We start from the raw sequence: 14,710 nt of genomic DNA, 5'->3' as shown, positions 1-14,710 counted from the left end.
AACAATGTTTTGCACACTAACAGCAGTGGTATGACAGCATTAGGCTTCTAACAAGGCATTGGGATAAAATAACAAGACCTGAAAATGGTCTACTAGCCAAGGCAGTGGAGGCCGGTACAGTAACACATTCTGAGCGTGCTTGGGACTGATATAGAGAGCAGTGGTCAAAGAATCAGGCAAAAGCCATGGGTGGAGAACTGGTGTGTGCGTTGGGTACAGTTACGTGTATGGTTGGGAATGGCCTTGGCCTTGATGAGTTTGGACAGCTCATGGACTTTGCCTTCACGAGAGCTTTTCATCTCCAGTCCTAGGTTTTATGTTGGTCTCAGATGTTTGTTTTTCAGTAGACTTTTTGCGTGCTGGTTTTAATGCTTTGGGAGGGAAAAGCAGTAGACAATTCTGCACACCAGAATCAGATTGTATGGGGAAAGCGAAGCCAACATTGTAGGAACATTCCTTATTGGGGTGAACATGCTTCTTCTGTTATGCTAATCTATTAAAGCTGCTGTCACTGTTCAACCAAGACCCACATTCCTGAATTTAGTCATGTTCTTAATGATATAGAAAGTGGAGTTTATTCTGCATAATGTATGCTAGTGAAAAGTTGAAAGCAAACATGCATGGACTTAGTTTTTCCTTAGGTGCCCTTCAGATTTCAAGAAATAATTTAGGAGACCACTTTCTAGTAAATAACGCTTTGTTTGAGCAGCATGTTTTCTGTTTTGTAGCAGTTAGTGTGATAAGGATGTGCAGGGAAAAAAAAATAAATTTTGTTTTTCATTTCCTTTTGGTGAGTGGGAGGGGTTGCTTTTCGTTTCATTTAGCGCACACTAAAACGATTTAGTGTTTCCTAAATGAAAGTACATCCCCATAGTGTGGCATGTTTGTATAACCTTTGAACCCATACAACACTTGGACTACAGGCAGACACAGCCACAAAGAACGATCAGAGAACAGAAAGTATCTGTGTTGGATCATAGTACTAGGAGCAGAAACCAAAAAATGACTTTAGATCACTCGGATTCCTGATTTTCACTAGATGAAAAATGTTTTTCCTGCTCAGATCTATTTAAGAATTAAAAAAAAATCAATGGCTTAAAATAACAGAATTAAATTGATTGAGTGCTTTTTTTTTCTTATTACAGTGAAGGGACAGATGGCCTTAGAGTTTACTATTGGAATACATTTTGGGCACCACAAAATATTGACCAGCACATCAAAACTTCAGCCATATCGAAACACAAGAAATTCAGCAGCAAATGGGTCCCCTTGATTATCAATTCCTCTGCTGAGGGGATTTCATCAGAAAAGGATTTTGACCTTGTCACCATGGAACTTTTTAGTAAGCCTGGTTTACAGCTTTCCCCTTTATAAGTAAGGGGTTAGAGCAGCAGGCTGAGAACCAGAGAAGCCAAGGTTCAAATCCCACTGACTCTCTGTGCGGCCTTGAGCAAGTCACTTAACTTTCCATTGCTACAGATACAAATGAAAGCCTCTTATTTACACTGGAGGCCATTTCCAAAATGATTTGTGTGCATAGACCAGGTTTTTGAAATTTGCTACTTTTATGTGTGTAGCTTCTTTGAAATTTCACTGAATTTTCAAAAGGTTTTTACATGCCTAAATGGACTTTTCAATATTGCTACGATATATGCTACTTTTATGCACATCACTCCTAAGCATTTTTTCCATAGACACAAAATGAGGGGAAACCTTTAGTAAATGATCCCCTTCGATTGTGAGCCATCTGGGAATAGCACTTAAATGTAACTCGCCTTGAGCTACCAAATAAAAAGGCGTGAGCTGGATCTTAAAAAAAGAAAAAAGTGCAGTAATTTCTCCTTGTGTGCTGGCTGTCTAAAGTATATATTTTCTTTTCTTTCAAAGCCTCGGATTCTGGAGAAATGGACCTGGCAGTAAAATCAGGTAATGCGAGCCCGGGCTACGGTTGCCAGAGAATTCAACATAGAATATGGCGGTGGGTAAGAACCTGTTGCAGTACCATAGACCTGACTTGCTCTGGTTTGTCCTTCTCTTCCTCTCAGCTAAGAATCCTCTGTGCTTATCCCCCGCATTCCTGGTTTTGTTTCTTCGCTCTCACAAGGGATTGACCAGTTCCTGGTTCACTCGGTGACACCCATCAGTTCAGTTTACACTGAAGAGGCAATCTGTGTATATCCCAGTTTGCAGAACTAAAAGGCTGCATGTGTCTGCTGCTGTTCATGTCTCCGGCTAGCCAACAAGAGTAAAATGAAACGAATTAGGCCAAGGAGGCTCCATGTGGCTACCCAGCTTATCACTGCCAGGGCTGGACTGTTAAATGAAGTATCGTGCCTGTCCCGCTCCTAGAATTTAAATCTTGTAATCTTCTCCAAGTGTTCTGGTCAGTTACTCAAGAACACATTTCTCCTCACTTTTGCCCCTTTTTAGTCTCCTTCCTCCTATCTTAAAGGCCATTAGCCTGAAAGAGCCATTCTCATATTATGTACCTCTGCAAAAAAAAACAAAAAACAAACCACTTTCAAGTTTTGGTGACTACTAATTTACCTCCTTCTGCTTCAACATTCAGTGTGCAAACTATTTCCAGATTTGTAGCCAACAATAGGCGCAGTCCAAGCTTTGCTCCAGGTGACACATCTGGTTACCTTACAGAATGTGCTTTCTAGAAAAGGGTGAGCAGTCTTGTCCAGTAATTCATCTAATGTGTTTTCCTTCCAAGCCATCTCTTTCGACCTCTATGCCAAACCAGGCAACAACAGGACTTTAATGCTGACCAATCCAAAGAAGTCGCTGTACCAGTGGAGACTGCGAGCTCCTCCTAGCTGTGTTGTCCGACTCATCATCCTAACTTTGCATGGAGCACCTGCTGGAAACTGCGTGTCGCACAGACTATCGGCCTATGATTTCCTGCTTCCCCTTCAGAACAAGGTCATTGCAAGGTATGTGCACAATATTTTAATGTTAAATGTATTTGACAAAGGTAACTTTTTTCCTGCATCTCCTGTTTTAATGTAAACCGGTATGATTTGTATATTATACAAGAATGTCGGTATATAAAAATTATAAATAAATAAATAAATATGCCTGAAAAATGCGCTGTCCAGAGTATGAGCTTCTACTGAGGTGGAAAAAAAATAAGGCTAACCCAAGAAGACCCAATTCTCATGGAGGGCAACAAATCTTGATGTACACTGAAATAATAATCTATTTCTTAATGGGTTAGGTTGAAATTATAGACAAAAGTAGAACAAAGAAGTCTGTGAGTCGATTTGCTTCATTTATTTTTGCCCAGAGATTTAATTTCATGCAGTTTATGAAAAAGAATAATTCTTCAGAAAACACGAATGCAAGCGAAAACATGTGCCGAAAATGTAAAAACCAGGCAAAGGCACCCATCGTGCATTTTGCATAAGTGGGTGCTCTCTTGAGTTTTCTGTGTTGATTTCTTTCCCTTCCAGAAGTTGCAGGAAATTAAATTCTCAAGCAAAAGATTCGACTGTTTCAAAACTGTGCAGGGAAATGGGCCTGCTTTTCTCAGGAAATTAAATCTGCATTCTAGTAAGACCATAAGAACTTGCCATACTGGGTCAGACCAAGGGTCCATCAAGCCCAGCATCCTGTCTCCAACAGTGGCCAATCCAGGCCTGGTGGTGATTTCAATCAGAGAAACAAATAGGAAGTAGCAGAAAGCAGAGGTGTGCTAAGGGGGGCAACAAGGGGAGGGGTGCCATCAGGGGTGGATTGGCCTATCGGGGCTTCGGGCATGCCCCAGTGGGCCAGTCAGGCTAGTCACGTGGTTGCAGGGCCAGCTAATGCCAGGCCGCGTGGAGGAAAAAAAGATGCCACTGTGGGCCGGGCCACGGAAAAGAAAGAGGCCCCTGTCGGCCAGGTCATGCGACTGAAGAGAAGATTTGGGCTGCCCGGCCTTCTCTTTTTTGCCTCGCAGCCCAGCTTACAGCGGTCTCTTTTCTTCAGCCATGCGACTGAAGCGAAGAGACCCCTGTTACAGACCAATGCAATACAGAGATCCAGTCCCTGCAAGAAGATGGCGGTGGCGGAATGGATTTATGACGCACCTGCAGGGGTCCCAGGCCCCGCGGGAAAGAAGACACTGGTGACAGTTGAAATTATGATGTACCCTTGGGGATCACAGCCAGAGTGAGTAGAAATAAGATAGTGATGGCGGCCCAGATTTATGACGCACCCGTGCTGATCCCAGGCCCCATGGGCAAGAAGACGACAGCAGCAGCAGCAGCTAGACATGTCTGTGGGGATCCTGGGCCAGGAGAAAGAAGAGACCTGGTGTGTGGGGTTTAAGGGAAGGAGGTGGGTGAGTGTGAATGAGAGGGAATGGAAGGGAAAGGATTGAGTGAAAAGGGGGGAGAGAAGGGGCAAGGGAGGAGATGAATGTTTGAGAAGAGGGAGAGAAGGAAAACAAAGGGGCTGAGAGAATGAAAGGGAAGAGAAGGGGATGAGTGAGAAGGAAGGGAAAGGGGAGCATGTGAGTGTATGAGAGCATGTGGAGAATAAGCAAGTGAGTGAGCTTGTGTGTCTGTATGTGAGAGTGTGAGCAAGCTTGTGTTTGAAAGAGCATGTAAAGTGTGTGAGAGCATATGGGAATGTGAGCGAGTGTGTCAGAGCATGTGTGTGTGACAGCATGTGTAAATGTGAGCAAACTTGTATGTGAGAATGAGCATATGTGTGTTAGAAAGTGTGTGTAAATGAGAGAGAATGGATAAAGTTGTGTGTAGTCCTCATTCCTTCTCCAGCTAATCCAGGACAATTTCAGGGTGACTGGAAATCAAAGTTCCCAGGTATGGAAAGCTGGACACTTTTTTATTCTTATTAATTTTAATCATTTTTGGATGTTATTTGATGTGTCTGCTGTTTTGACATTTTATTGGTATTTGGGAACTTTTAAAATTGAATGAATTAATATAAAATTAATTTTAGAATGTTATTCTGTTTGTCAGCTGTCTTGAAATATGTTTTTTTATTAGTATGGTTTTATTATTATGACTGATGTTTTATATTTCCTGATTTTATTGTTTTATGAGGAATGGTATTATTTCTGGTTTTCCATTATTGCGCTGAATACAGAGTCTGGCTTTTTGCAATTTCCAATTCAGTTTTTGTCTGCATATTTCTATTTTTACTTTATGGTCACTTTCTTCTGTATTTGGTGAATGTCTGTGTTCTAATGTGTGATGGAAGTGTTGTACTCTGCTATTGTGTAATTTCTATTTAGGGATCTATAACAACCTGTCTTGTTCTGTTTTCGTAATAGGGGATGTATTGGTTTTTTAGGGCCTGGTGTAGTGTTTCAATTGTTGCATTTTCATGGGTAGGTTTCTTACTTTTTGAGTGCTGGTTGTTAGTGCAATTTTGGTAAGGGAGGATTACTGTATTGTAATTGTAATTCGGTTTATTCATGGCTTTCTTGAGGACTAAGCCCAAACCAAACACATTTTTACAATAGGCCTAATACCATATGGGCTCCAAGTGTCTTTTCTGCAGCGTCTCCTCACTGGCATCACAGCAGTGCCATGTTGTTGTAAGTGATATTTTTACATAAGACTGTACTTTGAAAGTCCTTTCTCATGTAAATCTGTTGTTATTATGCATATTTTTAATTGTGTGTGATGAGAGCTTGGGGTGGGGCAGACAAGGCTGTAAGGTTCACCAAGCACCTAATAGCCTTGCATTGACAAGAGAGAGAGAGAGCATATGAATGTGTATGTGAGAGAGCATATGAGAGAACATGTGTGTGAGGATGTGTGAGTAAGCAAGTGTGTGTGTGTGTTGGAGAATATGGGTATGTGAGAGAGAGAGGAGAAAGTTGTACCATTCCCTCCTCTAACTAATCCATGGCAATCTCAGCGTGACTTGAAATCAAAAGCTCCCAGGTATGGACAGGGCCGGAGAGAGCAGGAATTAGGCCCGTACCAGCTAAGAAAATTAGGCTCCTATGTAAGGTTCTGATGTGATACTTAATAAGAGAAATTGTTTGCTAAATTTCCCAAATAATTTTTATTTATTTAAGAAGGCTTTTTGAGTTTTTTTGTTAGCAAATTCTTCAATTACAAGTGAAATTTTTTATACATGTTGGAAATAGATATATTTAGCTTTTTTAAACATTTTGCCCAACAAAAGTAGGCCCTTTGAACATTGTAGGCCCTAGCCAAATGGCCATGCTGGCACCCCCTCTCTCCTGGAGTGGGTATGGAGAGCACGGGATTTCTTTTATCCTTATTAGTTTTAATAATTGGGTGTTATTTGATGTCTTCTGTTTTTAAATATTTTATTTATTTGGTTTATATTCTGCTTCTAAGGGTATTTGGGAATAATTAAAAAAATAATTATTGGGTATTCTTTTCATCAGCTGTTTTGAATATTTATTCTTTTTATGATTATGGTTTTACTATTATGATTGATGGTTCATATATCTTGATTTTATTGTTTGATGTTTAATGAGGAATAGTGATGTTTCTGTTTTTACATTGTTGCACTACATTTAGAGTCTGCCTTGTTACAGCGTCCAATTCAGTTTTTGCCTGAATGTTTCTAGTTATACTTTGTCTCTTTATTCTGTATTTGGTAAGGGTCCATCTATGTTCTGTATGTGTGACTGAGGTGAGGTATTTTGCTAACATGTAGTTTCAGCTTGGCTTGTTCTGTTTTCCTAATATCAGGTGTATTAGTATTTTAGGGCCTGGTCTAATATTTGAAGTGTTGCCTTTTCATAGGTAGGGTTGTTACTCTTTGAGTGCTGGCATTTAGTGCGCTTTTCGTATGGGAGGTTTACTATATTGTAATTTAGTTTATCTAAAGCTTTCTGAGGGCCAGCATACTTTAGAATACAATACCATACAACTGCGGGTGTCTTTTTTGCAGAGTTTTCTGGTTGGTACCACAGTAGTGCATGTAATTAATAAACATGTTTTAAGTGATATTTTTACCTTAGAACACTGAATATTTTTAATGTAAAATCTGTTACTATAAATGCATATTTTAAATTAATTTGTGGGAAGGGTGGGAGCAGGAGTGTGCACAAGGCTGTAAGGTTTGCCTATGACACCTAAGACCCTCGCACCAGCTCTAGCTGCCCTGGCTCCACAAGAGAAAGCAGGATCACATCTGGAGCTGTGCTACTTTGGGTTAGTGGCTATCCCCAGCCTTGGCCAGGGCTTACTTTTCTGGTTTTATTAGCCCAGGGAACAGTATGGGTCACTTCTTGTCCCCTCTCCCCTGGAGTCGGTAGGCAGAGCAGAGCCTGGGGAACCATAAAAGCACAGACTGTGTAGCCTGCAGTCATTGGGAATGCACTAGAGTGGTGGGAGGGTTGCAGAGAAATGGAGGCAAGCTACAGACACAGGAAGGAAGGGGGTAAACCAGGAGGGGAAGTGCCTATGCAATGTTGGGGAGGCTTCTGTCTGAGGTGACTGCACTGAGCTCTGAGAGAAGCAGCTGGCCCTGGAACCAGCGAGTCTCCTAGAGAATGAGATTGGGAAGGGGAAGGAGCTGCTGCAGAATGGGGAAGGGCTGGCAGCAAGCAAGGACTTTACACCATGATGCAGCAGTGCTGGACTGGGGGCACTCACCTTGTGTGCGTCTGTCTCTTTCATACACACACACTCAAGCTCCCCCTCTCTTTCACCAAGCAGGTATGTATGTGAGAGAGAGAGGGAGCATATTTTCTTTGTGTCTCTGTGTGAGTGTTTACCCCCCCAGTTCACGACAATCTCAAGGTGACAGGTATGGAGAGTGGGGAAATTTTAAAATCCTTATTCATTTTAATTACTGGGTGTTAATTGATGTTTGCTATGTTGAAATATTTTATCGATGTTTATGAAATTTTTAAAAAAATTGTACAGGAGCTTCTAATTATTGAATATTATTCTATTCATCAGCTGTTTTGAAATGTATCTTTTTAGTAAGGTTTTACTCTTCTGATTGATTTATATTTCTTGATTATATTGTTTTGAGGAATAGTGATGTTCTGCTTTTCCATTGTTGCCCTGCATACAGAATTTAGCTTGTGGTTTCCAGGTGAGAGAGAGAGAGGAAGCGTGTGTGTCTGCAAGAGAGATGGAGGAAGCATGTCTGTGTGTGAGAGAGGTACAGAGAAAGTGTGTGTGTGTGTGTGTATCTGTGTCTCTCACATACACACATATGCTCCCTCTGTCTCTTACTGTTGCACTTCATGCAGAATCTGGCTTGTGGTTTCCAGTTCAGCTTTTGTCTGCATGTGTGCATGTGAAGGAGAGAGAGAAAGAGAGAGAGATAGAAGCGCACGCGTGTATGTGTGTTAGCATGTGAGAGAGAGACAGAGGAAGCATGTGTGTGAGACAGAGAGATGGTAGAAGCATGTGTTTGTGTGAGAGAGGTACAGAGAAGGTGTGTGTATGTGTGTGACACACACAAACACATGCTCCCTCTGTCTCTCACCAAGCATGCATGTGTGTGTATGAGAGAGAGGGAGCATATTGTGTGTGTGTGAGTGTGTGTGTGTGTGTGTGTGTGTGCATGAGTGCCCCCACTCTACAACAATCTTAGGATGACAGATATGGAGAGAGGGAGATTTTTAAAATCCTTATTAGTTTTAATTGATTGGTGTTATTTGATGTGTCTGCTGTTCTGAAATATTTTATCGGTGTTTAGTAAAATTTTAAATGATATATTGTGGGGGGGGGGGGGGGTGCCAAAGAAGTATCCACCCCAGGTACCAAATAGTCTAGGGACGCCTCTGTCAGAGAGAAAAGCTGAGCATATTTTTGCTCTGAGCAATGGTCTCTTCCTTTTCTTCTATTTAATCATGAATGAAGCAGAAAGTCCATGACAATCCCCCATCCACCGAGGAGATGTGAAACTATAAGAACATGCCATACTGGGTCAGACCAAGGATCCATCAAGCCCAGTATTCTGTTCCCAATAGTGGCCACTCCAAGTCACAAGTGCCTGGCAAGAACCCAAACATTAAATAAATCTCAAGCTCCTATTGCTTATTAATTAATAATTAATTAACTATTAATGCGTTCCTCTAGGAACTTATCCAAACCTGTTTTAAACCCAGTTATACTAAATGCCGTAACCACATCCTCTGGAAATGAATTCCAGAGCTTAACTATGCTCTGAGTGAAAAAGAATTTTCTTCGACTTGTTTTAAATGAGCTACTTCCTAACCAGAGCTGGCGCGTCCATTAGGTGAAGTTTGGCGGTCGCCTAGGATGCCGAGCCATAGGGGGCGCCAAAGAGCAGTCACCCTGGAAGCACACAGTCTCTTTCTCTTTGCCATGAGCAGGATAGGCCCCGCTTGCGGCACCACATGGCTGCTCTTTGGTGCCCCCTACGGCTCGGTGCCCTGAGAAGCATACAGTCAGCGCTGAAACAGGTGGGGGGGGGGGCACGACTGGGGAGGGGGTGCGACCGGGGGCGGGGGCGGCAGCGCAAGGGTCACCTAGGGCGCCCAATACCCTTGCACCGGCCCTGTTCCTAACTTCAAGGAGTGCCCCCTAGTCCTTCTATTATCTGAAAGAGTAAATAACCATATCATCAGGGCTCTGGTGAGCTGGCAGGCAAGGTGTCGGCTCAGAAGGTTAAAACTGCTACCTAGGGGCAAATAAAATAAAACTGAAGTTTGTCTATTTGCCTGGAGGTTACTTCACTAGTTGGATTCTTGCTCATCCACCACCATCGATCCTCCTGCCATGCACACCAGTGGACAGCTACAGTATGTATTAAACTGACTGGAGAAACTTTCAGGCTGAGTCATTTGTGATGTTTCCCCTCTTACAAAATCACTGGATGTCACAGTATTCCTCAGTGTCCCCATTGTGTTTCCATACAGTTCTGTGCTGTCACTTTGCAGAATGTGCCAATTTTATGCACAATTTGAGCTGACAAACCCTTATCCTGTTGAGAACATCCCTGGGAAAACATGACCCCCATCTGACTTATCTTTCCAGGGACTGCCCTTCTAAAAACTCATGTCTTGGCTTCCCCCATGATCTGCAGAGCCAACAATGTCAATTTTAGAATCCTCTTTCCCTTCTCAGCCGGCCTTTTGATTCCTCAGCCAGTCTTTCTACCCTAGGCCTGACATCCGATGCAACCCTCGGGGCGCCAGATTTCAATGCAGCGGCCAGCACAAGGTGCCGCGATGCCAAAAAGACCATGAATGGATCTCCTGGCACCTGATCTGCTTCGCTCTGGCCCTGCAGCTTGCAAAAACTCTTTACGGCGAGGAGTTTAGGTCCTGGCGGGAAGCGAGTGGAGTGATGGCTGACATCCTGTTTGATCTTTAAAACTCCTTCAGGTGGTGTGGCATTCCCATTTCTTGGAGTCCGCCCATCATGCGTCTGACGTCCTCAAGCAATGTGATGCTTGTTACAGTTTCGCTGGATAGAGCAAGAGAAAATAACTCGTTCAAGGCCTACTTTCAAGCCATCCCTAAAATAGGTAAGTCATAAAAGAGCCAACATAAGCTATGATTTTCTCTTTAAAATCAATACTGTAGTAATTAGAAGCTGTTGAAATCCATTAATACACTTCAGCAGCTCCATTGTTTTTTTTTTATTTTGAAGTGGAGAATGGAAATGATTGATTGATGATACATTCATGGCATCCTGCCCAGAGAGCTTGCCAGTAGGGCTCATAATTCAGGAAACAAGCAACACAAAGTGAAAGAGTGAATGGATCAACAAGAAGGAAGCTGACAGTTTAGGGTGGGCTGGAAGAGAGAGAGAGGTATTCAGTTTAGCTCTAAAGGCAGGAACACGGAGGCAATCTAGATCAGCAGTTCTCAACCTTCTGCCCATCGTGACACACCTGGCAGACAATGCTCACATGTGTGACACACTGCTGAGTACAATCCACGGCGGAAATATCACTTTTATTGTTAAGAATGACACAAGGGGAAAAGATAAGTACTTTTTCTGAACATAAATTACATGAATAGTAAACCTCCCAAAGCAGAACAGCACCATCTTCCAGCACTCAAACAGTAACCACCTAAGAAAAGGCAGCTCTGAAAATATTACACCAGGCCTTAAAACTCCAATATTCCTCCCATCAGGAAAACGGACCAGGCCAGGCTGCTGTAGAGCCCCACACAGAAACTACACGCCAGCAGAAATCCTCACCTGAATCACATGTGCTGACCCTCACCTAACATAGAATAAAGAGACCAAAAATCATAACTAGAAACGTGCAGACAAAAACTGAACCGGAAACCGCAACAAGTCAGAGAGATTGTATGCAGTGTAACAAAGGAAAAAGAGAAACTTCACCAGTCCTCAAGACAAATCAAGAAATATAAAATCAATAGCAGTAAAACCACATTAACAAAAAGAACAGATTATTTCAAAACAGCTGATGAATGGAATATCCAATAATTAAAAACTCAAATAAAAAATTTCAGACACTAATGAAATATTTAAAAACAGCAGATACAAAGATTCAATAATTAAAAATAATAAGGATAAAAATGCTCTGCTCTCCATACTTGGAAACATTTGATTTCCAGGTGGCCTGAGACTGATGTGAATTGGGGGGGGGGGGGGGGGGGTGTTTGCAACTTTCTCCTCTCTGTCACACACAAGCTCTCCCACACACACATTTATTTATTTATTTAATTTAAAATTACTTCTATACCGTGCCCTCTACAGTTCAAGGTGGTTTACAATAAAACATGTATATAATTGATCCTACAAACATATAAATAAAATAGGAAATTAAGATTAATCTGGGGAAAAATAAAAGGAATAGAAATTGTGAAAAAAAGAAAGCTAGCTAAAGAAGGAGATCTTCGTAGAAGAGTAAGGGCAAGAAAGACATGTTCTCTCTCTCAATTACATAGGCTCTCAATCACACACACATACATGCTCTCTCTCTCTTTCACTAACGTAGGCTCTCAATCACACACACATATATACATGCTCTCTCTCTTTCACTAACGTAGGCTCTCAATCACACACACATATACACATGCTCTCTCTCTCAATTACATAGGCTCTCAATCACACACACATATACACATGCTCTCTCTCTTTCACTAACGTAGGCTCTCAATCACACACACATATACACATGCTCTCTCTCTTTCACTAACGTAGGCTCTCAATCACACACACATATACACATGCTCTCTCTCTTTCACTTACGCAGGCTCTCAATCACACACACATACATGCTCTCTCTCTTTCACTAACGTAGGCTCTCAATCACACACACACATATACACATACTCTCTCTTTCACTTACGTAGGCTCTCAATCACACACACATATACACATGCTCTCTCTCTTTCACTAACGTAGGCTCTCAATCACACACACATATACACATGCTCTCTCTCTTTCACTTACGCAGGCTCTCAATCACACACACATACATGCTCTCTCTCTTTCACTAACGTAGGCTCTCAATCACACACACATATACACATGCTCTCTCTCACTAACGTAGGCTCTCAATCACACACACATATACACATGCTCTCTCTCTTTCACTAACGTAGGCTCTCAATCACACACACATATACACATGCTCTCTCTCACTAACGTAGGCTCTCAATCACACACACATATACACATGCTCTCTCTCTTTCACTAACGTAGGCTCTCAATCACACACACATATACACATGCTCTCTCTCTTTCACTTACGCAGGCTCTCAATCTCACACACATACATGCTCTCTCTTTCACTAACGTAGGCTCTCAATCACACACACATATACACATACTCTCTCTTTCACTTACGTAGGCTCTCAATCACACACACATATACACATGCTCTCTCTCTTTCACTAACGTAGGCTCTCAATCACACACACATATACACATGCTCTCTCTCTTTCACTTACGTAGGCTCTCAATCACACACACATATACACATGCTCTCTCTCTCTCTCAATTACATAGGCTCTCAATCACACACACATATACACATGCTCTCTCTCTCTCTCAATTACATAGGCTCTCAATCACACACACATATACACATGCTCTCTCTCTTTCACTAACGTAGGCTCTCAATCACACACACATATACACATGCTCTCTCTCTTTCACTTACGCAGGCTCTCAATCACACACACATATACACATGCTCTCTCTTTCACTTACGTAGGCTCTCAATCACACACACACATATACACATGCTCTCTCTTTCACTTATGTAGTCTCTCAATCACACACACATACACATGCTCTCTCTCACTTATGCAGGCTCTCAATCACACACACACATATACACATGCTCTCTTTCACTTATGTAGGCTCTTAATATACACATGCTCTCTCTCACTTACGTAGGCTCTCAATCACACACACATATACACATGCTCTCTCTCTTTCACTTATGTAGGCTCTCAATCACACACACACATATACACATGCTCTCTCTCTTTCACTTATGTAGGCTCTCAATCACACACACATATACACATGCTCTCTCTCTTTCACTTACGTAGGCTCTCAATCACACAGTTACACAAGCACATGGTCTCTCTCTCTTTCTCTTACATACACAGGCTCTTAATCATTCATACACATGCTCTCTCACTTAAACATACAGGTTCTCAATCACACACTTACACAGACTCTCAGTCACTCACACATACTCTTTCACACAAACAGGTTTCCAATCACACACTTACACATACAGGTTCTCAATCATTCACTTACATACATGCTGTCTCACACATACACACAGGATCCCAAATACTCACTTATTCAATCTCTCTTTGCCCCCACTGAACAACTAGCAGCAGCAATAGCCTCTTCCTCTTCCAGCCCTCGCAGCCTTGAAAAAGGAGACCCATCCCTCCTCCTCTTCCTGTGCACGTGGCCGCTGCTCACCACTTCCTCTTCCGGGTCATGGAGGGTAGGAGGAAGAGACCACACTGCGAGTGCCGCTGACTCTAGCTCTTTGCCACATTCCACCCAGGCTATCAGCATTTCAAGCCCAGGCGGAGGAAGAGTTTGCCTCTCGCTGGGGCAGGGGGAGCAGCTGGGGCAGCGGGGGACCGGGAAGTGTGGCGACACACCTGCGTGTGCTTGGCGACACACTGGCTGAGAGCCGCTGGCTTAGACACCTGAGGGCAGTTTGTTCCAGAAAGCCAGCACAGGCAGGGAAAAGGCTCAGAGTCCCGAAGAAGCTCAAGCAGAAGGAGTGAGGAATCAGGGAGACCAGTGAAATGGCTACTGAGGTAGATTTCTCCAGCAATCTAACAAAGGAGGGTTAACTGTCCAAGCTAGCTACACAGGTTATTCCAATCAAATGCTAAATCACTTGCAGTCGGTATGTTGAAGCTTATTTATGCATAATTAAGTGAATAAATACAGCCAGTTAAGAGTTATTTATGAATACTACAAGTATTGGAGAAAGGCCAGAGGTCCTGAGGTTTCTGGTCCAATATAATTGGAATCGCAAAGGTAAAAAATAATGAAAGTACATATAATTCCCTAAAAAGCATAGGTACAAAACCAAAGGAAGAGGGAATTGCTACCTCTAATACAGCAAGAATACCTTATTAATACAATTAAATAATCAATAACACGAATAAAGTTTTTTAACAGATTTGATATCTACTGAAAAACCTCACTGCCCAAACCAAGTACATCGCTTAACTATTCTATTAATTTAAAAAATCATACATTCCTACACACACGCATACAAATACAAATGCAATAAAATACAGGAATCC

The 14,710-nt window shown here is 42.2% G+C and overlaps 1 protein-coding gene across 1 annotated transcript in view; it reads left to right on the top strand.

Moving 5' to 3' along the window:
* Positions 1–14,710, top strand: part of TMPRSS7 (transmembrane serine protease 7) — a 75,382-nt gene that overhangs the window by 37,805 nt on the left and 22,867 nt on the right. The window contains exons 19-22 of the mRNA XM_029579200.1: positions 1,146–1,342; positions 1,888–1,926; positions 2,720–2,939; positions 10,316–10,458. Coding sequence (XP_029435060.1) covers positions 1,146–1,342; positions 1,888–1,926; positions 2,720–2,939; positions 10,316–10,458 — 599 coding nt within the window. The remainder of the gene's footprint in view (positions 1–1,145; positions 1,343–1,887; positions 1,927–2,719; positions 2,940–10,315; positions 10,459–14,710) is intronic.

Source organism: Rhinatrema bivittatum, chromosome 15 (genome assembly GCF_901001135.1).
Source record: "Rhinatrema bivittatum chromosome 15, aRhiBiv1.1, whole genome shotgun sequence".
NCBI lineage: Eukaryota > Metazoa > Chordata > Amphibia > Gymnophiona > Rhinatrematidae > Rhinatrema > Rhinatrema bivittatum.
The sequence above is the reverse complement of the archived record's forward strand: the minus strand, read 5'-3'. Positions and strand labels throughout refer to the sequence as shown.